Here is a 27,226-nt window from a genome sequence, read left to right on the forward strand (position 1 = left end):
CTGCTACCAACGACGAAGTGCCACACAAAGACACTAGCAACAAGCGGTCGCTACTCTCCTCCAGTGAAACGCGTTGTGTTCGCCGCTATGCATGTCGGGTGTGAATCAGAAGCTCTCAGTAAGAATCGCAGCCACCCATCTATTCCTTTCTCTTCATTCTTCCTGTGATTTGGTGTCGTTCACATCGACAGGAGTTGTCGGTGGCCTTGGGTCACCGTTTCGGTGCTTCCGGTTGTCACCTTTCATCCGCAGTGGCTGGATTGGGAGTAATTTGGTGTCTAACTTGGGTTTGCGAGTGTGTGTGTTGTTTGCTCGGCTGGTTACAGTGGTGGCTATCATCGCAACTGTCGCTGCTATTGTCGTCTTGGTGCTGCTGCCGCCACCGTGAGCCACTAAGGGGGTGGTTGGTCATTTTGAGAAAATAAAAAATCATGTAGGTGTATGTGTTTTGCTGTAGATGGTGTTGATGGTCAGAAAACAGAATGGATATCCACCATTGCCGCCAGCCATGGTAGCTATCGCCGTGTACCACCACCGGCCACCACAAGGGTGGCTATGTGTGTATGTCTATATCAGTATGTGCGTGATTATGTTAGTTAGTGTGTGATATTTTTGGATTTGCGTGTTTTAAACTGTAATTGTGATGGAATGATGAAAAAGGAAACTCAAACCACCACTATAGGGTGGTGGTGGCGGTCGCCGTGTTGGGTGGCGGTGTGTTTTGCCTTGTTGTGTTGATTTGGTTGGGATGCTTGAAACCCTAATGGGCCTAGTGAAATCATAATGGGCCTAATGAACCCTAATTGGTCAAAGGACCTAGCTATTGGCCTATTAGGCTAATATGGGTTGGAAACTCTAATGCCATGAAACCCTAATTTGGGATTTATCGGGACCGCATCGAAATTATTTAATGAACTTAAAATATTAATTAATTACCAACTGCAATTAACCTAAGGCCAAGTGGGTCTTAATGGATTAAGTCCTTAATAGGTTAAGTGAGAAACACTTAACCCTAATCAGCATTTTATGTGAAACCCTCATCCTACTTGGGTTTATTGTTGGGCCTTTTTATTGGGCCTTGATGATTGGGTTATAAATGGGCCATGTAAGAATAATCATATGGACTAGAATAATTAGATGAACTTGAAGGTAAGGCATATATGTGAAGGTTTGGGCCCAATTTGGAAAACTGGGCCATAATTGCACCTTCATGATTATGAGATGTCGAGCCACCTTGTTTGGACTGGACTAAATAGTTGGTCCATAGAATAATACCATGTAAAGGTTTGGGCCCAATTTGGAAAATTGGGCCATATGTTGGGCTTTAATTCATAGTTTAACTTTTGGGCCTTTGGATTTGGGCCTTGAGTTGAACCAAGCTAAGATAGGGGTAAATCAGTCGTTTACCCCAAGCTTGGACTTATGATTTTTGTGTTGGAACCCAATTATTAATTGGGTGATGTTTTGATATTGACAGTTTGGGAATCTGTCATCCAGCAGCTGGGTTTGTGTCTATGGGACTTTGGCAGTGGGAGGTGAGTCTTCTCACCATACCAATGGGACTAAGGGACCAAGGCTGACCCATTATGTGATTATGGTATATGTGTTAGTGATTCTGTGATTTAATATGCTATTTGATTGTGTGTTATTGCATGGAAGACCCCGGGGGGAGCCCGTGGCGTTGGATGTAAGACCATGTGGGGTAGTCCATGGCATTCCTAGGTAAAGACCATGTGGGGTAGCCCATGACACAATGGTGTAAGACCCAGGGGGAACCCACGACATCCTTATAGGTTTATTTGTGTTATGTGTAGATATTTCTGTGATATATGATATGTTTATGTGATATGTGTTATACTAGTTGTCTTTGTGATACTTGCATGGAAGACCCCGGGGGAAGCCCGAGGCAATTATATATAAGACCATGTGGGGTAGCCCATGACACAATAGTGTAACACCTTGGGGGGAGCCCACGGCATCCTTACAGGTTTTGGTATGTATGGCTTATGTGTTATATGTAGCTTCTATAGCTAGCAGGAATTGTGATACAAGTAGCTTTTATAGCTAACATGATATGTGATATGTGGATTGTGTGTATGGTATTCTCTGGGAAACTCACTAAGCTTCGTGCTTATAGGTTTTGTTTATGGTTTCAGGTATCATCGTTTTAGAAAGGAAGAGCTCGGATTGATCGCAGTGCACACACCTACGATTTCCGCAATGAATGATTTTGGGATAAACTCTGATAGATGATTTAATTGACTATGATTTGAAATGTTTGAATTAAATGGTATTAATGTTTTAGTTATACTAAAAACGAAATTTTTACCTTTGATTTTTGGGTCATTACACAAATCCAAAATCAGAGGCAATAATGAAGAATTTTTTGTTGTCTGCGAGCAATGATGATAATTTTCGTATCTTAGAGGGGTAATTTTTGGAGGCTTCGGATGGGAATTTTCACCATAAAGTAGCAGAGATGTCTGAAACCATGGCATTTTGTTCCTCTTTTCTCTAATTATTAACAAATATGAGTATCATGTGTGTCTCATTCTTGTTCCTTCTAATTTTAGACATGAAATAGTGGTGTTTGTCAATTGTGGTTCTAGAAACCACAAATCTTCGTCTCTACTAGGGTTTGTAGAGCTGTTGTCGGTTGGCAACACTATAGGTTAGGGTTTTGCTAAGGGTTTCGTCGATAATGAGAGAGATACACACCATCTCCAATGCCTCCTAACATCCATATACACTTTTCTTCAAATCTACCGCCTTCTGTTTGACTAGGTTTGATATATTTCACTTGCCTGGATAAGGATTTTTCCATTTCTATTGATTAATCTGCTAGTGGTTGTGCAAGGTGGCTTTCGAAGAACATTACAGATCTTCACACACCTTCACCATGGACACAAATTGTAGGTTCGGTTATGATGGGCTGAGGTCTTGTGGTTTCCGACAGAGGTGGAGAAGACCTAGTTCATATGTTATTTATTTTTCTTGTAGAATAATCTTTGTTATTGGACATGTGTGAAGGTGGGAAAAGGGGGGCAAATCTTGGTTCTTAAACAACAGCAAATCGATATCAATTTTGAGATTGAAAAATAATTCCTTTCAATTTTTCCCTTTCTCTTTTCCTGATTATCAAGGTTGAATTTAGAAAGGGAAAAAGAAGTTGAAGAGAGGAAAATATGAAGACAAAACCATGGTGCTGATGTTTCCACACACACACATACACACATAGAGAAAGAATTTTATTTTTGCTTTTTAATTTTGTTTTAATTATAAAAGTATTTAAATAAATAAATAAAATGAAAAAGCAAAAAGTAAGAGCAGAATAGTTATTATAAAAAAATTCAAAGCAAGTTGGATCAAAGTCACAACAAAATAAAAACTCTCGACCTTTGGTACTAGTCTAAATATTTTTGAACCAAAATGATAATTTTCAGCTAACCATAAGGATCATTCTTATAGTTTTGTCTATTATGTAGCATGTCATGTTGATCGGATATTTATTGGGTAAATATGTGCAAAAAAAACAGGGTAACATTTCTGAACTTAGGTAAAAAATTAGTTATATTTTCTGAATACATTTAAAAAACTATTAATAATACATGTATCATGACTGTCAAAATCGCAATCTTGATCATAGGTTCGAACGATCCTACGATCTTAGATATGAAAAACGAGTCGGATTGTAAACGGATCGCATTTACGGTAGGATCGTATGATCGTAGGATTAGGATCCGATCTAATCGTACATTTCCTTCATTATTTATTTATTTATTTTGTTTGCATATGATTTTTTTGAACATTTTATGTCGTTTACCATTTACCAATTATCGTTTACCATTTTATGTAGTGATTTATAACTAATATTTTGAAGTTTTTTATTTTTAAATGCAAAATTGAATGTTTGAAATATTTTATATTTTAAAATTATGTTATATTTTATAGGATCTTAAGATCTCAATCTTGATTTTGCAAACTCAAAAACGATTGTAGTATGATCTGATTTTGACAATGCCAAATCTTGGCATGTACATTGAAGATAGGTTTATTGGTAATACATAAAAAAAGAAAAAATAAATAAAACTTTTTATACAATAGATTACAATATGTAACAAATACGTTATTGTTTTTAATAAAAAAAATTAAAAAAAAAAATCCACCAATAATACACAAGAAGTACATAATATCAAACATGATCAAATATCGAATGAATCTTGATTCCTCGTCGTTTGGGTCTCCGGCGTCTTGCAGTTGGATAGCTTCATCACCACCCAAACAACGAAAAAGATAGTATGAATCAACGCCGTAACCCCACAAACCAGCATCCAAATCAAACAAATCCAAACAGTCGTCGAATTCACATACATATCCGGCGACATGATCGCCACCGATTGCAGATAAGTCGCCACCATGAACACCACCGCCAGCAGTGTCCCCATCGTAAGCACCCACATCCAGAACTTGTTTCTCAATGGAACTCCGCTGATCAATAGAACAACAATCGCCAAAGGAACAATCATGGTGACTGTATTATACGCAACAAATTGGCTGAAATTATCCATGTCTACTTCCGTTTGAACTGCGTTTCCAAGAGAATACCGGCCATTTTGGGTATCGGAAATCGTCCCTCCGGGAGGGTTGATACCGGAAAGGTAAGCCATCGCCGCCACCACTAAGGCGGCAACTATGAGAATCCCACGTTGTTTTTCCAGCCATTGTTTGTCGTCATTCAGATATCGACCCCATGTTCTTGAGAGTAACCCTTTTCGTTTAGTTTGTGATGATGATATGGTGGGTGGTTGTAGTGGTGGTTTAGGGAATGGTCGGAGGTCATTTGCTTTTGAAACACCGGCTTCCATTAGAATCTGACGAGATTCGAGTGCTTTGAGATCTTGTGGACATTGATCTAAAACATCTAACGCCGTTAATCCAAATCTGTTTACTGCGTTTCCTGTAGCTTTGATACTTGGTTTCTTGAGCAAATAGTTTAAAATCTGTACAAAACCGATACATTCCATTAAGAACACATGTACAACTCATTTTGAACATGGTAAAGATTAAATCAAAACAAGAAGATATGAAAGTAATTTCAAACCTGTGTGTGTTTATTGATTGCAGCAGCATGCAACAGAGTATTTCCACCATCATCTGTCATCTTCGCCAACTCTTCTTCATCCCATAGTTCCATCAACACTTTCAACGCCTCAATCCGATTATACTTAACACACATATGCAAGATTGTTTCTCCGGTGACCGGAATATTCTCCTTTGCAGCATCCTGGTTAGCTGTAACCAGAGCCTTAACAACCTCAAGATGTTCGTTTAAAGCTGCAAGATGAAGAGGTGTTAACCCATCTTGATCATGAAAACAACACACATCTCGACTCCCTAATCGTATAAACTCCTGCACCATGTCCAGGTTGCCGTTGGCGGAGGCGAGGTGGAGTGGGGTTCGTCTTTGGGTGTCTAACGCCGTGGAAAGTTTTGGGTTTTGGGTCAGAAGCATGGTGGCGAAATGGAGGTGGCCGCGCATGGCGGCGATGTGGAGGGGGGTTTCATTGAAGGCGGTGACTGTGAGTGAGAGTCTGTCAAGGATGAGTTGGTCTTGACGGAGTAGTGCATTGAGTGATTGTACATCGCCTGTTAAAGATGCTTTGTAAAGCTTTGTTTCCATGTTTTGTTTACTCAAACACACTCGTTATGGGGTTTTTTTTATATGCGCAGATTGATGAAGGGGTGGGGTTCAGTGGGGTTGTTTCCTTGAAGTTGATGATGATAAGTCAAAACCTGACCAATTCAAAGTCAAACGACTCTTCACAAGTTGATGTTTATCATACGGGTAGATTATAGATGGCTTGTCTTGCTTATTCCGAGTATAAAATTTTAAATCTTAAAATAATAATAAAAATATTCGATCTTAAGTACGATCGATATTATAAAAGGTATTGACTTGAATATGTAAATGATGTAGAATCAACCTAAAACATAAAACATATATACACCTCATTAAAAAGATTTATAAGGTAAAGAAACAAACACAATTTGAATTACACGAATGCGCTTCTAATTTCCTCTAATACCAACTTAGTCCCGATTTTTTTGACAAAATTGCAAAAACGGTCCTTGTGGTTGACAAATTTATGTATTTTTGGTCCAAAACGAAATGTTGGTGCACCATTGGTCCAATTTTGAATATCTTGTGCAACTTTGCTCCCTATAATTGATATTTTTGTGGGGTTTTGGTCCACACCCAACTTAAAAAGACGGATATGCCCTTATATTTGTTTTATTAATTTCCTTTAAAATTTCTTATTATTAAAAGAAAAAGAAATAACACCTACCCCACCCCTCGTAATCACCATTACCCCCCCCCCCCCACACACACACACACACACAACAACAACAACAACAACAACACCATTACCGGTCACCCTACTACCTATTGAACCACCATCTGTTGGACCTCCACCTGCCGGACAACCATTTTTTTATTTCCAGATCTGCAAAACGAGACCGATGTCATCATAACATCCCACTTCCACTACATGCGTTCATTGTTGTCACCTCCATTCACTGCCACTGAGTCCGACACCGTCACCCCTTACCATCCATACCCTCACCGGCGACCATTATACCACCATAACTGATGGAAAACCATAGCCCTTCCGTTAGAAGACCACCAACACCACCTGTGGGATCTGCCATGGAAAGCCCCAAAAATCCCACCTTCTTTCTCTCTGCTCTATCTCCGATCACCATCTATGAGACTGGAGGATGTGGTGGCTCAACAATTGAGAATCGAGAAATCCAACCCATCTTTCCATTTAAAACGAACCTTTTGATCAAGACCAAGTTCATCTCATCTATCTGAATCTAATCATCAACGAAACCATTTTGATTACCAAATCGACGCAGTGAAATTCGTACCACTGAGATCGACAACAAATTGAAACCCATTAATCAAGGTCTAAATGATTTAAACAAACATACATATGACAGATTCTAGAAAATGAAGAACACGATGTGAAACAAGAATATTAAAATCAATATCCAGTGTGTTTGATGCTCACATAATAACCATCTTCGGCCACCATCATCTCTCTTCTTTGTTTTTCAGTAAACATCTATGTAAGAACAACGGTGGTGAAGGAGAGGTTTTTCAAATTTGAGTTTTTCAGATATGAGGAGAGGTCTCATCGAGTTAAGGCCAAGGAGATATGGAGGTAAGGGTAGGGAGATGAAGGTGGTTAGTGGCGAATGGTTGTAACGAACGATGATGGTTGGAAAGTGGTGATGCCTGTGTCGACTTCTCCGTCATCACCGTTGTCCCTTTCTTCCAACGGCTCTATGGTGCATAACAAAGTCGTCACCGCTCCTTCCCCAATGTACGAACATATCCGTAGCATCTGGTGGTGCTGGAGGATGGTGGTGGCAGTGGGGGTGTTATTGAATGTGTTTTCTTGAAAGAAAGAAAGAAAGATGAGAGGCGAAGAAGATGAAAGCTTCCACCCGGGGGGGGGGGGGGGAGAGAGAGAGAGAGAGAGTGTGTGGGGGGGGGGGGGGGAGGGGGGGTATTCTCTAATTTTTTTTAATTACTTAAAATCATTAAAATTTATATAAAAATAAGAAAAACAAATATGAAGGGTATAATTGTCTTTTTAAGTGGATGGGGACCAAAATCACTAAAAATATCTAATTTTGGACAAGTGGTGCACCAACATTTCGTTTTGGACCAAAAACACCGAATTTTGACAACCACGGGGACTATTTTTGCAATTTTGTCTTTTTTATATACAATTAAAGCTAACGGAATAAAAAACCATAATACTTTTATTAATTAACCAAAAACCAAGTGGCAACAAAAATAGAAATAACATACCCGAAGTCTTAAACTTTAATCAAAGTTTGTACTTTTGGTGGAGAAGGAACCTTGAAGGAACCATAATACTTTTATTAATTTGAGTGTTTTTGTGAAGCTTTTGGTGGAGAAGGAACCTTGAATGAAGGATAACTTGTGCTTCTAGCTCTTGGATCTAAGTTCTACTTCAATTGGTGCATCTTCTAGAGATATCAAGTTCAAAACTTGTTCATTGTTTGTTCTAGTTCTTATTTTGGGTCTTTTTATAGGGTTTTATGTCCCAAGTATGGAACTTTGTGAGTTTGGTGAGCTCCAAGGCTATTCATCTATCCTTTTAGGTGTGTTAGAGTATTCTAATCCATAAAAATGAGTGCTTAGACATCTTAATCTTTCCATGCATGAGTTGTATGGTCTTTTGTGTTGAGAAAGTTAGAGTTTTTGGGATTTGGGTCTTGTCCAGCCATGCAAAGGCTTAAAGTCAGCGACTTTATATATCAAGAGGCCTTATTTAGCTCGGATCTATAGTTGGAATGATTGTCTTAACAGATTAAGACCAAGTGAAGTGTAAAAAGAAAGTGTGATACGTCGTGTGTACTCCCAGCTACGCACATCATAACGTTGAGAATACCTGCCGCATGCTTAGCCAGTAGTACGCCCAACGTAGAGGGTTGTACGCCCAACGTACTCGTTGGGCATTGACTTTCATTGACTTTTGAGGTTGTCATCAATTTGTGGACTTTTGGCCAGGGAGGGGCAAAATGATCTTTCTACCCTCTTGAGACTTAGTAGAGAGGTTCGGTCTAGCATTTTGGGGTTATTAATATTAATTATTAATTAGAGTTAAATGTGACATATTTTAAGTGGAGTCTAGACCGACAGTTCGGGTGTGAGATTTATTGTTTCCTATGTGAGGTGAGTCCTCTCACTATATTTATTTGTGTAGTAGTTTATATGTGATCGGAGGGTCTCAATTGTGTTATTGACCGAAGGGTCTTATTCATGTTATTGACCGGAGGATCTTATTTGCTTATACCGATATATGTGTTTTATGCATTCTGTCTTTGTGACTTATGCTGTTATATTATTTTGTATATTATATATATATATATATATATATATATATATATATATATTGAGTTAGGATCGGAAGGTCCATACCGAGATGTAGGATCAGAGGGTCTTCACTAAGACACATGACCGGAGGGTCCTTATCGTGATATAGCCATGAGAGGCTAATTATTTGTGTATGTGGTATTTTGGGGAACTCACTAAGCTTTGTGCTTACAATGTTGATGTAAATGTGTTTCAGGTACATCTCAAGATCACAGGAAGGCGTCGGCATGATTGTACACACGCGTTTGCTAATAGGGATATTATGGATTATGGGATATTCTGACTTTGTTTTATGATGTTATGTATTTGAAAATTTTATTTAGCATGAGATGGTGTTAAAAACTATGTTTTTGGGAATCTTAAAAATGAAATTTTTGTTTGAAAATTTTGACAGTTACAATTTATATTAACATAGGACCAATCACATAAAGAGATAATTGTACAAAAAGCTAAATGCAGACTAACCACCTGGCGCATCGATGTGGTTGGACTTTGTCTATTACATGCACTACTGTAGAGTAAGACAAATTACATCAAGACAAAACAGTACTAAACTATGATCATTCAATCTTCACTTCACTTCGGAAAGTTCATCAGCTCAAATAACTTCATTATTTCAGATCACACCACTGTACACTTCATCGAAAAAACAGTTATCTCAAAAATTGGAAATTCGGATTGCTAAATGATCAGTTGTTGTGAACTAACAATCTCCCCCTAAGTGATCTTGAAAATCAATGAGCTTTCACACTTGATCTCTAAAGAAGAAAAGATATGATGTTTGCAGCCAGTTTCTAACCTTAATCCACCAACTGAGTTTCTTGATCACCTCTTGCTTGACTTGCTCGGAAGTTTGGGACTTAGCAATTTTGGAAATGAATCTTTAAAGCACATTGGTGTGAACCAAGTGCTCTTGCCTAGCCCTAAAGAACTCCTTTTTTTTGAATTCTTCCTTTTATAGATGTATTCGAGCTCTGGTTCTAAGAAAGGGCCTTCATGTAGCAAATCAATCTCTTCCAGCTCAATGTCGACTGGAGTAAGGAGCTTCTCAGTTCTAAACAAAGAGGCAAACTCAATGTTTGAACTACCAAATCCACCAACTAATGTCATTGTTGGTATGTATCTCCTTATTTATGTTGTTGATTTGATCTGTTTATGCTTATCTTATGTTTCATGTAGGTACTTTTCTTGTAAATTTTGTGTCTACTTTATTGATATTATACTCAGGTGCGAGTCGATTCTTTGTGTCTTATCCTTTAGTCGTTGTTTTAGCACTAGTCGTGAGGCCTTGAGTTGGCCATTGAGAGTTTTCATAGCCGACGAGCACGCGATTTTTGCTACCGATGTTTTTTGTGGCTGTGTTTTGGAGATTTTTGGTGTCGAGTTTTTGATTGATCTGGTGCCAATAATGATGACGGATGTATGTCTTATAGTGGGCATGGATTGGTTGAGCTGATTTGGAGCTTTGATTAATTGTGAGTGACAGCTGGTGACAGTTTGGGACTTAAGTGGTGGAGTGCTTACTATTTACGACGAGGTAACTAGATCAGGATCAACTTTCTATTCCGCCGCCATGGCAAGACAGAGTTTGCAGCATGGGTGTATGGGTTTTCTGGCCTATGTGGTGGATACTCGGTTGGTAAAGAAGGGATTGATTTATGTTTATGATGTTCCGGTGGTATGTGACTTTATGTTTCTGATGATTTCTCCAAGGAGTTACCGTGTGTACCTCCTGAGAAGCAGGTGATCAATCTGATTCTGAGGGCAGCGCCTATTGCCAAGGCACCGTATCGTCTTACACCGCTCGAGATGCAGGAGTTATCCTCTCAGCTTCAGGAGTTGTTAGGAAGGGGTTCATACGACCGAGTAGTTTTCCGTGGGAATCCTCGATCCTTTTTGTCAAGAAAAAGGATGGTTCACACCGGATGTGCATTGATTACTGGGAGTTGAACAACTTGACGGTGAAGAACTGCTATCCGTTGCCCATGATTGATGATTTCTTTGACCGGTTTCAAGGGCATTTTGGTTTTCCAAGATTGATTTGAGATCTAGATATCATAAGATGAGGTTTCGAGAGGAGGATATCCCAAAGACAACCTTTCAGACTCGTTATGGGCATCACGAGTTCGTGGTGACGCCTTTCGGGCTCACCAACACACCGACAGCATTCATGGATCTCATAAACCAGGTGTGTAGGCCTATATTGGATCGATCAGTGATCATTTTCATTGTTTACATTTTGGTATATCCGAAGACCAGGGACCGACATGAAGAACATCTCTGGGATTCTTGGGGTGTTGAGGATGGAGAAGCTTTATGCCAAATTCTCCAAGTGCGATTTTGTAACACCCCAATTCTGGTATGATATTTATATTCTATTTATTGTTATTTTTCTTCAAGTTTTAAAGGGGACTCGACGAGTCGGTAGCTGGACTCGTCGAGTAGGGTCGCGATTTCGAGCACGTTTAAGTTGGCGACTCGACGAGTCTATATTCCGGACTCAGCAAGTCCGCCAGTCTGGATGAAACCCTAATTTCAAGGGTTTTCACCCTATTTAAACAACTTTTGGGGCCTCTAGTCAGCCCCCATCACCCCTCAGAGCATCATTCTCGAAACCCTAGAGCCCTCTTTGCATTTTGTGTGATTTTAGTGTGTTCTTTGAAGATTTTGAGAGATAAAGGAAGATAGATCAAGAAGAGAATAAGGAGATCCTAGATCCTTGAGGAATTTCAGGATATAGCAAGGTATATCTTGGCCCTTTTCTGCTTCTATGCTTAAATCTCCTTTTGAAGCCATTAAAGCTATTCTTGAACCATTTCTTGGCTTAGTAGTAGCATAGAGGACTCATGGAGTTGATTAGCTTTTAGATCTAGCTAGATTTGAATTCCAGAAGCTTAGATCTAGCACCTTTATGGATCCATTTTTCATGAAAGCTCTAGATCTACTATTATAGTGTGTTTTGAACCTTAAAACCTTCATTTGATGTTATCTACACGTAAAGTTGGAAACTTTATGTGTAAATCAAGTCCCAGGAACCCAAAGCTATTAATGGTATGGACTGGTTTCAAGCATAATCGAGTATATAATGTTTGCATGCATACGACTCGGCGAGTCGTTCTTCTGACTTCAGTCCGATGCAGTTGTTAGTGTGTTTGATGCCTTCATGGCTCAGACAGGATTTATGTGTTATGTGTTCCGGGCTACGGCCTGGCGTAGTATGTAATATATGAGTTTATGATGATGTGTGTTATGCTAGTTGATATGTGTTTATGCTATGCTATGATCAGTTAGTTCCGGACTTCGGTCCGATGCAGTCAGTTCCAGACTTCAGTCCGATGCAGCTAGTTCCGTACATCGGTCCGATCCAGGGGACAAGTTCCCAGTCAGTTCCGGACTACGGTCCGATGCAGTTTTCGGGCTTCGGTCCGATGCAGTGGGCAAGGCCTAGTACGTGTTTATATGTTATTGTATGATATGTGGTAGTTTGGGGGAGCTCACTAAGCTTCATGCTTACAATTTCAGTTTTGGTTTCAGGTACTTCCGCAAGTAAGGGGAAGAGCTCGGGATGATGGCATCGCACACACCACAACTTCAGTCTTTATCCTGGGAGTTTGTTTTGATTCATAGTTTGATTTGATACAGTTGTTTCACGACATTTTATTATGAGTTGAGATATTTGACGTATGGTTTTTATGATATGACAATCAGTATATGATTTTTATTACTATTTAAACAAAACATTTTGGGTCGTATTTTGGGATGTTACAAGTTGGTATCAGAGCCTTGGTTTGAGGGATTCGGGCACACTTCCGGGTGTGTCTGAACTCAAACTAAGGAAATGGTAAAAATGTTTTTCGAAAGAAAAGAGTTTTAGAAAAGTAAAAAGAATTTTTATGAAAGATAAAAACTTTGAAAAGACAAAAGGAGTGTGGTGCATGCGATCAGCCGAGCTCAAGTAAGTAATCCCAAATTACCCATACAAGTTATGTTATGAATATCAGTTTCAGTTTCAGTATCAGTAGAACAACATGCTAGTATAGAACTAAGGATCTAGGATGATGCCTTATATGTCTGCTTTATGTGTTTCAGCCTTATAATAATTGCATGCTAACATAGAGTAATCAGCAGTAGGATAGCCTGTTTAGGTTATATCTGATACTATGAACTTAGCATTGTATGCTAGTACAGCTTCCCTCTTATGAGGATAGAATTGCTTGAGTGGTCTCCTATGTCTGAATGTTGCTTGCTTATTTCTTTGTGGGACTCTAAGTGATGGGAGTTAGCCATTAGGTGAATGCATCACGTCACATGTGAACAGGGTTGAATAATCTCAGAGTGCTAGACTTAGCCCTATTGCGCAACTCTTGTCTGAGTATAACCATTGTAGGGATGAGTCTTTTACTTGAAGGATTATCTGAGCCTCGCCGCATGTGATGGTATTCAGGTGATGGCTAATTGGCATCACAAGGAGGCTTTCAGCAGCCGAGGACTAGATCGGGTATAGTCAGAGAATTCCCTAGGGCAAGCCTAGGATGAGAGTAACATAGATCTTTAGCAGTAATAGTGACTTGGTGGAGTCAAGGCAGTACTTGAGGAAAGTATGGATAGATGTGGAAGGTAGTATGGGCCCGTACTACTGGAAGCAGAGGATCCGTACTCTAATCAAGGAAAGATGAGATGAGACCGGGAAACTTGTGGTAGTAGTGATTCCTCGAGATATATCAGTGTTCCTGACGTTTATTATCTTGTGTTTCAGAATGGTGGTATTACGCCCTAGGCCAACAGTTGGCAGTTCAGGTGCCGGAGGGGGATCACGATCAAACCCGGAGGCCGGGCAGTTGGATGAGAAGACTAAGGAGTTTCTCTCTTCAGAGATTACTTGCACCATACTTGAGCAGACTCCTATGATCTTTGGTTCGATCAAGGAGGGTATCTTGGAGTTGATGGATGAGAGACTGAGTACTTTCTGCGTTGAGGTATCGGCCATGATGGGGTCGCACACGCTTACTTTCAAGGAGTTCCGTGCATGTGGAGATCCAGATTACCACGGGGAACGGGACCCCATAGTGAGCACCAGATGGTTGGCAGATGTGGCCAACACCTTCCACACTAGCAGATGTCCCGAGGGGGACAAGGTCAGATTGGCGTCCTATCTTCTGAAGGACATGGCACGGGATTGGTAGGAGGAGATTGGTCATGCCATTGGGGATGACACAGCCTTGGATGCCATGACCTGGGAAGACTTTACTACCAGATTCAGAGCCGCGTTCACACCGGTTATTGAGGTGCAGCAGTTAGCACGCGAGTTTCAGGATCTTACCCAGACTACAGAGACGGTTGCGGAAATTACCGCCAAGTTCAGGGAGAGGGCACTTCTCGTTCCTCAGTACGCAGCTGATGAGGAAATGAAGAAAGCCCGTTATCATGAGATGTTGCGTAGTGACATCCGCCAGTTCATGAGCCGGTCCAGCTGTAAGATGTTGGATGACATGATTGCTAGGGCGAGAGAGAGAGAGAGAGAGAGAGAGAGAGATTGACCTTGAGATGGAGAGGAAGAGGAAGCTGGAGGCGGCTCCAGGTTCAGGGAATTTAGGCAAAAAGCCCAAGGGTTCAGATCATAGAGCTAGGAGTCAGCAGAGCCACGCTCGGTGTGGAAAGTGTGGGAGATTGCACGACGGGGCGTGCAAGGCAGGGAGTGTCGGCTGCTACAAGTGCGGTCGGACTGGGCATATGAGCAGAGAGTGTACAGCCACTACCACCACCGTCGCGGCATCAGATCTGATTTGCTTCCAGTGCAATCAGAGGGGACATAAAAAGTCCCAGTGTCCGAGTTTAGCGGCAGCGGGGAAGGTGTCAACACTAGCTCCTGCTACCTTGAGGATTTCAGATGGCCGTCAGGGCCGAGTCGAGACGCCGGTGGCGAAGAGTAGGGATTTTCAGCTAACAGCAGAGGAGGCGCGAGCGACTCCTGATGTGGTGGCAGGTATGTATTTTTCCCTTATCTCAGTATTTATTTCCTTATTGTTTCTTATGGTTATATGTTTTGTATGGGGTCGTTCTCGGTGAACGGCATCTCAGCTATAGTATTGTTTGATTCGGGAGCTACTCGATCATTCGTCTCTCTTGCACTTAGCAAGAGGTTTAGCAGAGCTCCAGGGGAGCTAGATTGTCCACTTGAGGTTGAGATAGCAGCTGATAGGACCGTTAGGGTGGCAAGGGTGCACAGAGGGTGTTCTCTGCAGTTATTCGATGAGCAGTTTCCGGTGGACTTGGTCCCTATTTCCCTGCGAGGGAATAAAGTCATAGTAGGCATGGATTGGCTGAGCCCCAATGGGGAGGTGATAGATTGTGAGCTGCAGTTAGTGAGAGTACGCACTCCCAGTGGGGGATAGTTAGTGATTCAGGGAGAGAAGCCACAGCGCGGGCTAGTTCTGTGTTCAGCAGTGAGGGCAAGACGTTATTTTCAGCAGGGTTGTGTCAGCTATATTGCCTATGTTTCAGATGCCCGGGAGAAGGGCAATATGACAGTTGATGATGTTCCGGTGGTGCGAGACTACTCGGATTTATTTCCGGAGGAATTTCCGGGAGTACCTCTTGAGTGACAGGTTGATTTCGGGATTGACCTAGTCCCTGGTGCGGCTCCGATAGCCAAGTCACCGTATCTGTTGGCTCCCCCAGAGATACAGGAGTTGTCTATGCAGCTGCAAGAGTTGCTAGACAAGGGATTTATCAGGCCGAGCAGTTCGCCCTGGGTGCACCGATTTTATTCGTGAAGAAAAAGGATGGGTCGCACCGTATGTGTATAGATTACCGGGAGCTGAATAAGGTAACGGTGAAGAACCGTTACCTACTTCTGAGGATAGATAATTTGTTTGATCAGCTTCAGGGAGAGTCTTGGTTCTCCAAGATTGATTTACGTTCCGGATATCACCAGATGCGGGTCAGAGGCGAGGATGTGCAGAAGACTGCCTTTAGGACCAGGTATGGTCATTATGAGTTCGTGGTGATGCCGTTTGGACACACTAATGCCCCGACCGCGTTCATGGACCTCATGAACCGCGTGTGCAGGCTGATGCTGGATCGGTCTGTGATAGTATTCATAGACGATATCTTGGTGTATTCCAAGACTCGGGAGCAACATATGGAACACCTAAGAGAGGTGCTAAAGGTTTTGAGGAAGGAGAGACTTTTCGCGAAGTTCTCCAAGTGTGAGTTTTGGTTGTGCGAGGTGCAGTTCCTTGGTCACCTCGTCAACCAGGAGGGTATTTTGGTAGATCCGGCCAAGATTGAGGTCGTGATGCAGTGGGAGGTTCCGAAGTCTCCATCCGAGATTCGGAGTTTCCTAGGATTGGCAGGGTATTACAGGAGGTTCATCCAGGATTTCTCCAAGATAGCAGTAACGCTCACCCGACTGACCAAGAAGTCGGTAGCGTTTCGTTTGGGGCCTGAGCAGCAGGTAGCATTTGAGACCCTCAGGTAGAGATTGTGCGAGGCACCGATTCTTACCCTGCTAGAGGGAGTGGAGGATTTCGTAGTCTACTGTGATGCCTCGATCACAGGTATGGGAGCAGTGTTGATGCAGTGAGGCCGTGTGATAGCTTATGCCTCGAGACAGTTGAAGCCTCACGAGGCTAGTTATCCTACGCATGATTTAGAGTTGGGGGTAGTGGTGTTTTCCCTCAAGATTTGGAGACATTACCTTTATGGGGTCCGTTGTACCATTTACACGGATCACAAGAGCTTGAGGTACCTCATAGATAAGCCAAATCTGAACATGAGGCAGAGGCGATGGTTAGATGTGTTGAAGGATTACGACTGTGAGATCCTTTATCACCCAGGGAAAGCCAACGTAGTGGCCGACGCCTTGAGCCGCAAGGTAGTAGCGGGCCCGATCAGAGGCATTTGTTTGAGGATGACGGTTATTGCTCAATTATTGGAGCAAATTAAGGAGGCACGGGTAGAGGGCCTCGAGGAGGAGAGACAGAAGTGTGAGAGGATCGTGGGCCGAGTAGCTTCTTTTGACTATGATAGTAGAGGATTGTTGACCCTTCACAGGAGAGTTTGGGTGTCGTACTGGGGCGGAGTATGGCAAGTGTTGATGGATGAGGCCCATAAGTCTTGATTTTCCATTCATCTAGGGGCTACGAAGATGTATAGAGATCTTCGACCCTATTATTGGTGGCCCTACATGAAGCGGGATGTCGCCTGGTATGTGGAGAGGTGCCTGACCTGCAGGAAGGTTAAGGCAGAACACTAGAGACCTCACGGAAAAATACAGCCGTTAGACATTTCGGTGTGGAAATGAGAAGACATTACCATGGATTTCATCACGAAGCTTCCCAGGACTGCGCGTGGAGTGGATTCTATATGGGTTATTGTGGATCGGGTGACGAAGAGTGCTCATTTTATACCGATCCAGGAGAGCATATCAGCAGAAAAGTTAGCTGATATTTATGTGAGGGAGGTGGTGGCACGTCATGGAGTACCTGTTTCAGTGGTGTCAGACCGAGATGTCCGTTTTACTTCCAGATTCTGGAAGCGGTTTCACGACGAGATGGGTACTCTTCTCCATTTTAGCACCGCTTTCCATCCTCAGACGGACGGACAGAGCGAGAGAACGATTTAGACCCTCGAGGACATGCTGCGGGCGTGTGTTCTAGACTTCGGTGACAGTTGGGATACGTACCTTCCGTTAGCAGAATTTTCGTACAACAACAGTTACCACGTGAGTATCGATCGACCTCCTTTTGAAATGCTCTATGGGAGGAAGTGCAGGATAGCGATTTGTTGGGGTGAGGTCGGTCAGCGAGTCATTGGAAGCACCGAGGTGGTGCTCAGGATGATAGAATTGATCCAGCAGGTTCGTGGCAGACTGCAGACTGAGCAGAGTCGACAGAAGAGTTACGTAGATAGGAGGCGTTCAGATTTGGAGTTCTAGGTGGGTGATATGTTCCTCCTGAAGGTATCGCCCTGGAAGGGGGTTATCAAGTTTCGGAAGAGGGGCAAGCTGGGCCCCAGGTTCATTGGTCCTTTTAGGGTTTTGGCCCAGGTGGTTCGGGTTGCTTATCGGTTGGATCTTCCGTCAGAGCTTAGCCAGATCCATAACACTTTCTATGTTTCTCAGTTAAGAAAGTGTTTGGTGGACGAGTCGGTAATAGTGCCCATTGAGAATATTCAGGTTGATAGCAGCCTAAATTATGTCAAGAAGCCAGTTGTGATCTTGGATCGGAAGGTGAAGACCTTGAGGAACAAGGTGATTCAGTTGGTAAAGGTATAGTGGCAACACCGAAAGGGTTCTGAGTGTATGTGGGAGTCCAAGGAGGAGATGCGGGGGCATTACCCCGAGTTGTTCTTAGATTTAACGGCAGCAGACTTCGAGGACGAAGTCTGAGACAAGTGGGGGAGGGTTGTAACACCCCAATTCTGGTATGATATTTATATTCTATTTATTGTTATTTTTCTTCAAGTTTTAAAGGGGACTCGACGAGTCGGTAGCTGGACTCATCGAGTAGGGTCGCGATTTCGAGCACGTTTAAGTTGGCGACTCGACGAGTCTATATCCCGGACTCGGCGAGTCCGCCAGTCTGGATGAAACCCTAATTTCAAGGGTTTTCACCCTATTTAAACAACTTCTGGGGCCTCTAGTCAGCCCCCATCACCCCTCAGAGCATCATTCTCGAAACCCTAGAGCCCTCTTTGCATTTTGTGTGATTTTAGTGTGTTCTTTGAAGATTTTGAGAGATAAAGGAAGGTAGATCAAGAAGAGAAGGAGATCCTAGATCCTTGAGGAATTTCAGGATATAGCAAGGTATATCTTGGCCCTTTTCTGTTTCTATGCTTAAATCTCCTTTTGAAGCCATTAAAGCTATTCTTGAACCATTTCTTGGCTTAGTAGTAGCATAGAGGACTCATGGAGTTGATTAGCTTTCAGATCTAGCTAGATTTGAATTCTAGCTGCTTAGATCTAGCACCTTTATGGATCCATTTTGCATGAAAGCTCTAGATCTACTATTATAGTGTGCTTTGAACCTTAAAACCTTCATTTGATGTTATCTACACGTAAAGTTGGAAACTTTACGTGTAAATCAAGTCCCAGGAACCCACGTCTATTAATGGTATGGACTGGTTTCAAGCATAATCGAGTATATAATGTTTGCATGCATACGACTCGGCGAGTCGTTCTTCTGACTTGGCGAGTCGAGTCGCGAGTCCCCTGTGTTTCCTGTTTCGAGTTATGCCGAGTGGAACCAGTGAGTGAGAGGTAGACTCGGTGAGCTAGAGGGTTAGACTCATTCGTGGAAGAACTCGGTGAGTCAATGCCCTGACTCAGCGAGTTCAAGGCCATCTTCATACTTCAAGAACAGACTCGACGAGTTGTTCATACAACTCGGCGAGTCACAGCTATAATGATCATCTGATGAAGGAGAACTCGACGAGTTGTTCATACAACTCGGCGAGTCGGATGCAGATTGTCGGAGTGTTAGTAGCGAAGAGGAACTCGTTGAGTTTGTGCCAAAACTCGACGAGTAGTAGCGAGTGGAATCACGAAAGTAGGAGTAAGGACTCGACGAGTTGGCGGCCCAACTCGACGAGTCAGGTCAACTGAATGTTGACTTTGACAGTTAGGTTGACTTGGACCAGGGGTAGGAGAGTCATTTTACCCTCAGTATTATTATCAGTATTTGATTGGTGGTGCTCATGGATATTGTAGCCGGAGTGAAACCGGAGGCGCATCAGACAGATTCCAGAGCAGTCCTTTCAGCAGCTAGGCTATGAGGTGAGTTTCCTTCCAGTAGGAACGGGTCTAAGGCCACAATGTCGGCACGTTTAGTTAGTAATAGTTTCCAAACTTCGATCCGATGCAGTTGTTAGTGTGTGTGATGCCTTCGTAGCTCAGACATGATTTATATGTTATGTGTTCCGGGCTACAACCTGACGTAGTATGTAGTATATGAGTTTATGATGATGTGTGTTATGCTAGTTGATATGTGTTTATGCTATGCTATGATCAGTTAGTTCCGGACTTCGGTCCGATGCATTCAGTTTCGGACTTCGGTCCGATGCAGCTAGTTCCGGACATCGGTCCGATGCAAGCGACAAGGTCCCAGTCAGTTTCGGACTACAGTCCGATGCAGTTTCCGGGCTTCGGTCCGATGCAGTGGGCAAGGCCCAATATGTGTTTATATGTTATTGTATGGTATGTGGTAGTTCGGGGGAGCTCACTAAGCTTCGTGCTTACAGTTTCAGTTTTGGTTTCAGGTACTTCCGTAAGTAAGGGGAAGAGCTTGGGATGATGGCATCACACACACAACAACTTCAGTCTTTATCCTGGGAGTTTGTTTTGATTCGTAGTTTAATTTGATATAGTTGTTTCACGACATTTTATTATGAGTTGAGATATTTGACGTATGGTTTTTATGATATGACAATCAGTATATGATTTTTATTACTATTTAAACAAAAAAATTTGGGTCGTATTTTGGGATGTTACAGATTTCTGGTTACGAGAGGTCCAATTCTTAGGACATCTCGTCAATCAGAATGGTATTTTGGTTGACCCAGCCAAAATTAAGGCAGTAATGTAGTGGGAGGTGCCGAGATCCCTATCCAAGATTAGGATTTTCCTTAGCCTGATAGGTTGCTATCGGAAATTTATTAGGGATTTCTCCAACACTGTTGTTGATGGGATTTTAGCATAACAACATTCCTATGGTGTACATGCAACCCTAATTTCTTCTCTATTGAACATGCAAATACAAACTCCAAAGCAATAAACCCTAAGACTAGCATACAATTTCACGAAATTGACATAAACTAGGGTTAGAAACTTTACCTTACTTGTTATGTAGTAATATGGATTCAAAGTCAGTCAAGGAACTATGGCATTAACATGAAAAGAATAACCTTATACTGCGATTCCGAAAGTGTAATTCGCATTTTCCATAACCCAGTACAACATTCGAACACCAAACATATTGCACTGAGGTATCACTTCATTAAAGATCACGTAGAAGATGGCAATGTTGAGATTCACTTTGTGAGATCTGCTTATTAACTACCTGACATCTTCACAAAGGCCTTACCTGAGAAAACCTTTAATAGAATACTTCAAGGCTTAGGAATGACTGAAGCATAATCAGTTCCGAAATAACCTTCACACTCATAATTTATTGGATGAACTGTGAATTGGTCTGAACGCTTGGAGCGACTCGCGGTCCACTGTTCATTTGGAGGTTTGGAGGTTCTTGTATCATTTGTATATTTTGTTTTCTTAAGTTTTTGTGCACTTGTGTTTTCATTTCTTTATTTTCTATTTCTATTTCTTTTTCAGAAAATCCAAAACTCATAAATATTTTCTTTATTTTCTGTTTTTATTTGTTTTTCAGAAAATCTAAAACTCAAAAATATTTTCTATATTTTCTATTTTTATTCCTTTTTTCAGAAAATTCAAAACTCCAAAAATATTTATGTTTTTATTTCTTTTATGAAAATATCAAAAATACAAAAAAATAATAGACACTTGAGCAAAACTGAAGGAACACATCATGACACTCTCAAATATGAATGATGGGGAAGGTATTTAACTCTAAATCTTTACATTAGTTAAGTGTCCCTAGAAGCATGTTGTTGCATGTTGTCCGAAGCCTCTGATGTAATACCGTAAAATTTAAAACAAATTTTCACATTTTTAAACATAGTTTACCAAACTCATTTATCAACAAAATCCCATTGTATCATAACTTTGTTCACAAAATATTTCCCCAAGATCTAAATACATAAAAATCCATGCGTGTGTACGAATCATGTCGGCGCTTTCCCGCGATCTTCACTGGTACCTGAAACACATAACACATAACACTGTAAGCATAAAACTTAGTGAGTTCCCCAAAATACCATACATAACACATACTAGCCACTCGAGGCTATAACTCTGTGGTCCCGTCGGCCCTAACTCTGTGGACCCTCTAGTCCTAACTCTGTGAACCTTTCGGTTCTAACTCTGACATACTCTGATATACACATGATATAAACCACATAGAAATAATGCAGTACAACACATCACATAATAGCATACGATAACTCTGTTACATATCTCTAATTACCACTCAAGGTAAAGTATAGTGAGAAGACTCACCTCAGATGTGCCGGTAAATCACTTACTCGGTAGCAATACGATCTAGCCTCCGCCTAAACACATAAAGTAATACTCTCATAAATATAACTCTCAGAACTAGACTCAACCCTCTCTAGGAACCCTTAAAAGGGTAACAGACCATTTTACCCCTCCTTTGGTTCAAAGGCCCTCATTGTTGACCAAACCCTAAAAGTCAACCAAAGTCAATGGTCAAACTTTGACCTGACTCGTCGAGTGCACTTGGGCGACACGACGAGTCCACCTGTATCCACTTAACTCTTTAGTCCCGTTTATGTGTCGAGTCCCTACCTTTACTCAACGAGTCCCCAGGTATGAATCGTCGGGCCACCCCGACTCAACTCGCAGAGTCTCAAGAACAACTCGGCGAGTACATGCCATGCACAAAATCCTTTGACCCTACGATCCGCTCGCTCTTCCGATATTCCTCCTTCATGGCCTCCTGCTGGGCCTCCCGAATCCGCTCCAATAGCGGAGTCACCACTATCATCCTCATGCAGATATCCCTGATCAGTGGTGCCTTGAGGCTAAGCGCGTCAGCCACCACATTGGTCTTACCCGGGTGATAAAGGATCTCGCAATCGTAATCCTTTACCACGTCCATCCACCGACGTTGCCTCATGTTTAGATTCGGATGATCCATGAGGTACCTCAAACTCTTATGGTCTGTGTAGATGGTACAACGAACCCCATAGAGGTAATGACACCAAATCTTGAGGGCAAATACAACAGTCCCCAACTCCAAATCATGCGTCGGGTAGTTCGCCTCGTGAGGCTTCAGCTGCCTCGACGCGTAGGCAATGGCATGCCCTCTTTGCATCAATACTGCGCCCAAACCTGAGATGGACGCATCACAGTACACAACAAAATCATACATGCCCTCTGGAAAAGCTAAGATTGGCGCTTCGTACAATCTCTGCCTCAGTGTCTCGAATGCGGCCTGCTGCTTTGGCCCCCATTGAAAGACCAAGACCTTCCTTGTTAACCTGGTCAGAGGTACGACTATCTTGGAGAAATCCTGGATGAATCTTCGATAGTAGTCGTCTATCCTAGGAAACTCCAAATCTCAGATGGAGACTTCGGAACCTCCCATCTCATCACGGCCTCCACTTTGGCCGGGTCCACTGAGATCCCATTCTGGTTGACGATATGCCCAAGGAACTGCACCTCGCGCAACCAAAACTCACACTTGGAGAACTTAGCATACAAGTTCTCCCTCCTCAAAGTCCTTAAAACCTCTCGCAGATGCTCCTCGTGCTCCTCCTGCGTATTGGAGTAAACCAAGATATCATCAATAAACATTATCACAGACCGTCTAACATCGGTCTACACACGCGGTTCATGAGGTCCATGAACGCGGCAGGAGCATTGGTGAGCCCGAAGGGCATCACCACAAACTCGTAGTGGCCATAGCGCGTCCAAAACGCAGTATTTTGTACATCCTCCTCTCTGACCCTCACCTGATGATATCCTGAACGCATATCAATCTTGGAGAACCAAGATGCTCCATATAGCTGGTCAAAGAGGTCATTAATCCTTGGGAGTGGGTAATGGTTCTTCACCGTTACCTTGTTCAACTCCTGATAATCTATACACATCTTATGCGGCCCATCCTTCTTCCTCACAAACAGAATCGAGGCTCCCCAAGGAGAGCTACTTGGTCTAATGAATCCCTTGTCTAACAGCTTATGCAGCTGTGTAGACAACTCCTACATCTCAGGAGGAGCTAACCGATATGGTGCCTTGGCTATCAGAGCCGCACCAGGGACTAGGTCGATCCTGAATTCCACCTGCCTCTCTAAAGGTATCCTTGGCAACTCCTCGGGGAATACATCCGTAAACTCTCGCACTACGGGCAGATCACCCACTGTCGCCTTACCCGCCTCCCGGGTGTCCATAACATAAGCGACATATCCTACGGAACCCTGCTGAAGGTAATGCATAGCTCTCGCTGCTGAACATACCGTTGGTCCTTGCTGTGGCCTCTCGCCCTGAACTACCAACTCTCCCCCACTTGGGGTCCTGATCCGAACCAGCTGCTGCTTTCAATCTATCACTGCTCCATTGGGGCTCAACCAATCCATGCCTATAATCACCTTGTTACCTCTCAACGGAATAGGAACCAGGTCCACCAGATAACGCTCCTCGAATAATCTCAGTACACAGCCTCGGAATACCGTCGATGCTCGCACCGATCGGTCATCTGCAATCTCTACCTCTAAAGGGCAATCCAACATGCCCGAAGACTCAGGAAACTTCTTTCTAAGCGCAAGAGATACAAATGATCGGGTAACCCCCAAATCAAATAGTACCTGAACTGGGATACCGTTCACATGGAACGATCCTAAACAGAGCACATACATAACATATCAAAATCACAGCAGCGCATTATAAAGCATAATGATAAGAAATCATACCCATCACCACATCGGGTGCAGCGCGTGCCTATTCGGTAGTCAACTGGAATGATCTGCTCCTCACCATTGGAGCCTCTTCCTTACCCTGCCGGCCATCAGTGATCCGCAGGGTTGCTTGAGCTGGCGCCTTCACTAGCGCTAATGTTGCTGTCAACTGGGGGCAGTTGGCCTTCTTATGGCCCTTCTGGTTGTAGTGGAAACATAGCAACTCAGACGTTTGAATAACCGGTGTAGGGGCAGTACAATCCCTGCTGAAATGCCCCGTCTTGCCACACTTGTATCAGCCCAACGATCCCAATCTACACGCCCCCTCATGTGGCCTGCCGCATTTCCTGCAGCGGCCCGGTCCTGACTAACCTTTCGCCCTACCGTCTGATCCCTTGGGCTTCTTCCCCGAAGCCCTAATCGCCTGACCCTCCTCTATCTTTCTTTTCCTGACATGCTCTAGATCAATCTCCCTCTCCCTTGCCCTGACAATCATGGAATCTAGGGTAGGGCACGCTGAAAAACTAACATGCTCCCGAATGTCGGCCCGTAGCATGTCGTGGTAGCGAGTCCTTCTCATATCCTCATCTCCCGCATACTGGGGCACCAGTAATGCCTTCTCCCGGAGCTTGGCGGTGATCTCCGCCACAGTCTCCGTAGTCTGTATCATGTCCAAAAACTCCCTGGCCAGATGTTGAAGCTCTACAGTTGGCGCAAACTCAGCTTGGAACCGGGTCACAAAATCTGACCATGTCATAGCCTCAACAGCCGAGGCTCCCAGAGAGTCACTAACGGACTCCCACCAATCCCTAGCCCGGTCCCTCAAACACCCTGCTGCAAATTGTACCTTCGACCCCTCGGGGCAGAAGCTGGTTAGTTGTGTAGACTCAATATCCACAATCCATCGTCTGGCAGCAATGGGGTCCTTCGCCCTGTGGAAATCTGGTGCACCACTGCCCCTGAAGTCCTTAAAGGACAGTGTGCGAGATCCTGACTGGCCAGATGCCATATCACTCCTGAACGCCCTGAGGCGATCCTCCATCAACTCGACTATCCCTTCCTTGATTGACCCGAAGATGATGGGGGTCGACTCAAGGATGCCTCTGGTGATCTCTGACACGATGAACTCGCGTAGCCTCTCATCTACTGGCTCAGAACTTGATCCCGAACCCAATCCCTCTCCTGAACTGCCAACTACTGGCCTTTGCCGTAGTACTACCATTCTGCAAACCATAATGCCAACCGTTAGTGATACCGATACACCTCGAGGGATCACATCCACTACAAGTTCCCTGGTCTTGTCTCAGCCTTCCTCAATTTAGGTACAGATCCTCTGCTTTTAGTAGTACGGGCCCATACTACCTTCCACATCTATCCGTACCTTCCTCAAGGACTACCTTGACTCCACCAAGTCCCTTTCGCCACTGCTGATTCTCTGCTATTCCCATCCTAGGCTTACCCTAGGGAAAATCTCTAACTCCACCCCAAACCTGTCCTCAACTGCTAAAGACCTCCTTGTAATGCCAGTTATGCATTACCTGAATACCATCACATATGATGAGGCTCAGATAATACTTCGAGTAACAGACTCGTCCCTACAACGGTTAGACTCAGACAAGAGTTGCGCAATAGGGCTAAGTCCAGCACTCTGAGATTATTCAACCCTGATCACCTGTGACGTGGTGTATTCACCTAATGGCTAACTTCCATCACTCAGAGTCCTACAAAGCACAAAGCAAGCGACATTCGGATGCATGAAAAACTACTCAAGCGAATTTATCCTCATAATGAGAAGCTGAACTAGCATATAATGTTGAGCTCACACTACCAGGCATAACCTAAATAGGCTATCCTATTATTGTCTACTCAATACTAGCATGCAATTCTCATAAGATGAAGCACATAAAGCACGCACATAAGGCATCATTCCTAGATCCTTAGTCCTATTCTAGCATGTTGTTCTACTGAAACTGATAAACATAATATAACTGGTATGGGTACTATGGGGAATACCTACTGGAGCTCGGCCGGTTACGCACATCACACACTTGTTCCTTCTCAAAACTCTTTTATCTTAGCTTTTAGAAAGTCATTTTCCTTGTAAAAATCTTTTAATCCCTTGGTTTGAGTCCAGACACCCCCGAAGGTGTGTCCGAATCCCTCAAACCAGGGCTCTGATACCAACTTGTAATGACCCAATTTTCACGACCAAAAATTTCATTTTTGATTAAGTGATTTGCACAACATTTGTATCAAAATATCAACCGGTCATATCATTTAATAAAAGCATGTCTCGTATCTGAAAACCGAATCGTAAAAACATAATAATGTCATAGTACAATTCCCAGAATAACTCATAGTGCGGAAAACAAAGAGTGTATGTATGATGTGCCGCTACCGCGCTAGCTCCTTCCCCTTCGCTGCAGAGGTACCTGAAACCAAAACTGTAAACTGTAAGCACGAAGCTTAGTGAGTTCCCCCATCGTACCACAAACCATGCAATTATATAACATACATACTCCCGGGCAATTCTGGGGTGCCCGACCAACCTGGTACAGCCATTCTGGGGTGTCGTCCTACCCATGCGGCCATTCTGGGGTGCCCTCCTACCCATGCGGCCATTCTGGGTGTCGTCCTACCCATGTCAAGCCATTATGGGGTGCTGACCTAGTCGTCGGTCCTAACAACCGACCA

General features: G+C 43.1%; 1 protein-coding gene across 1 annotated transcript; it reads right to left on the reverse strand.

The window, feature by feature from the left end:
* Positions 1–4,080: 4,080 nt before the first annotated feature.
* On the reverse strand, positions 4,081–5,707 carry LOC145045008 (uncharacterized). Its single transcript, XM_078993358.1, has 2 exons — positions 5,102–5,707; positions 4,081–5,000 (listed from the first exon to the last, which is right to left on the reverse strand). The coding sequence occupies exons 1-2, from the start codon at positions 5,678–5,680 to the stop codon at positions 4,203–4,205; spliced, it is 1,377 nt and encodes a 458-aa protein (XP_078849484.1). The 5' UTR covers positions 5,681–5,707; the 3' UTR covers positions 4,081–4,202.
* Between the last annotated feature and the right edge of the window lie 21,519 nt (positions 5,708–27,226).

The sequence above is a fragment of the Lactuca saligna genome, chromosome 5, assembly GCF_052625555.1.
Source record: "Lactuca saligna cultivar CGN05327 chromosome 5, ASM5262555v1, whole genome shotgun sequence".
NCBI lineage: Eukaryota > Viridiplantae > Streptophyta > Magnoliopsida > Asterales > Asteraceae > Lactuca > Lactuca saligna.

Coding starts and splice junctions, on each gene's coding strand:
- LOC145045008 (XM_078993358.1), bottom strand. CDS start 5,680: ATGGAAACAAAGCTTTACAAAGCATCTTTAACAGGCGATGTACAATCA. Junction 5,001..5,101: donor CAATCAATAAACACACACAG/GTTTGAAATTAC, acceptor GGTTTTGTACAG/ATTTTAAACTATTTGCTCAA.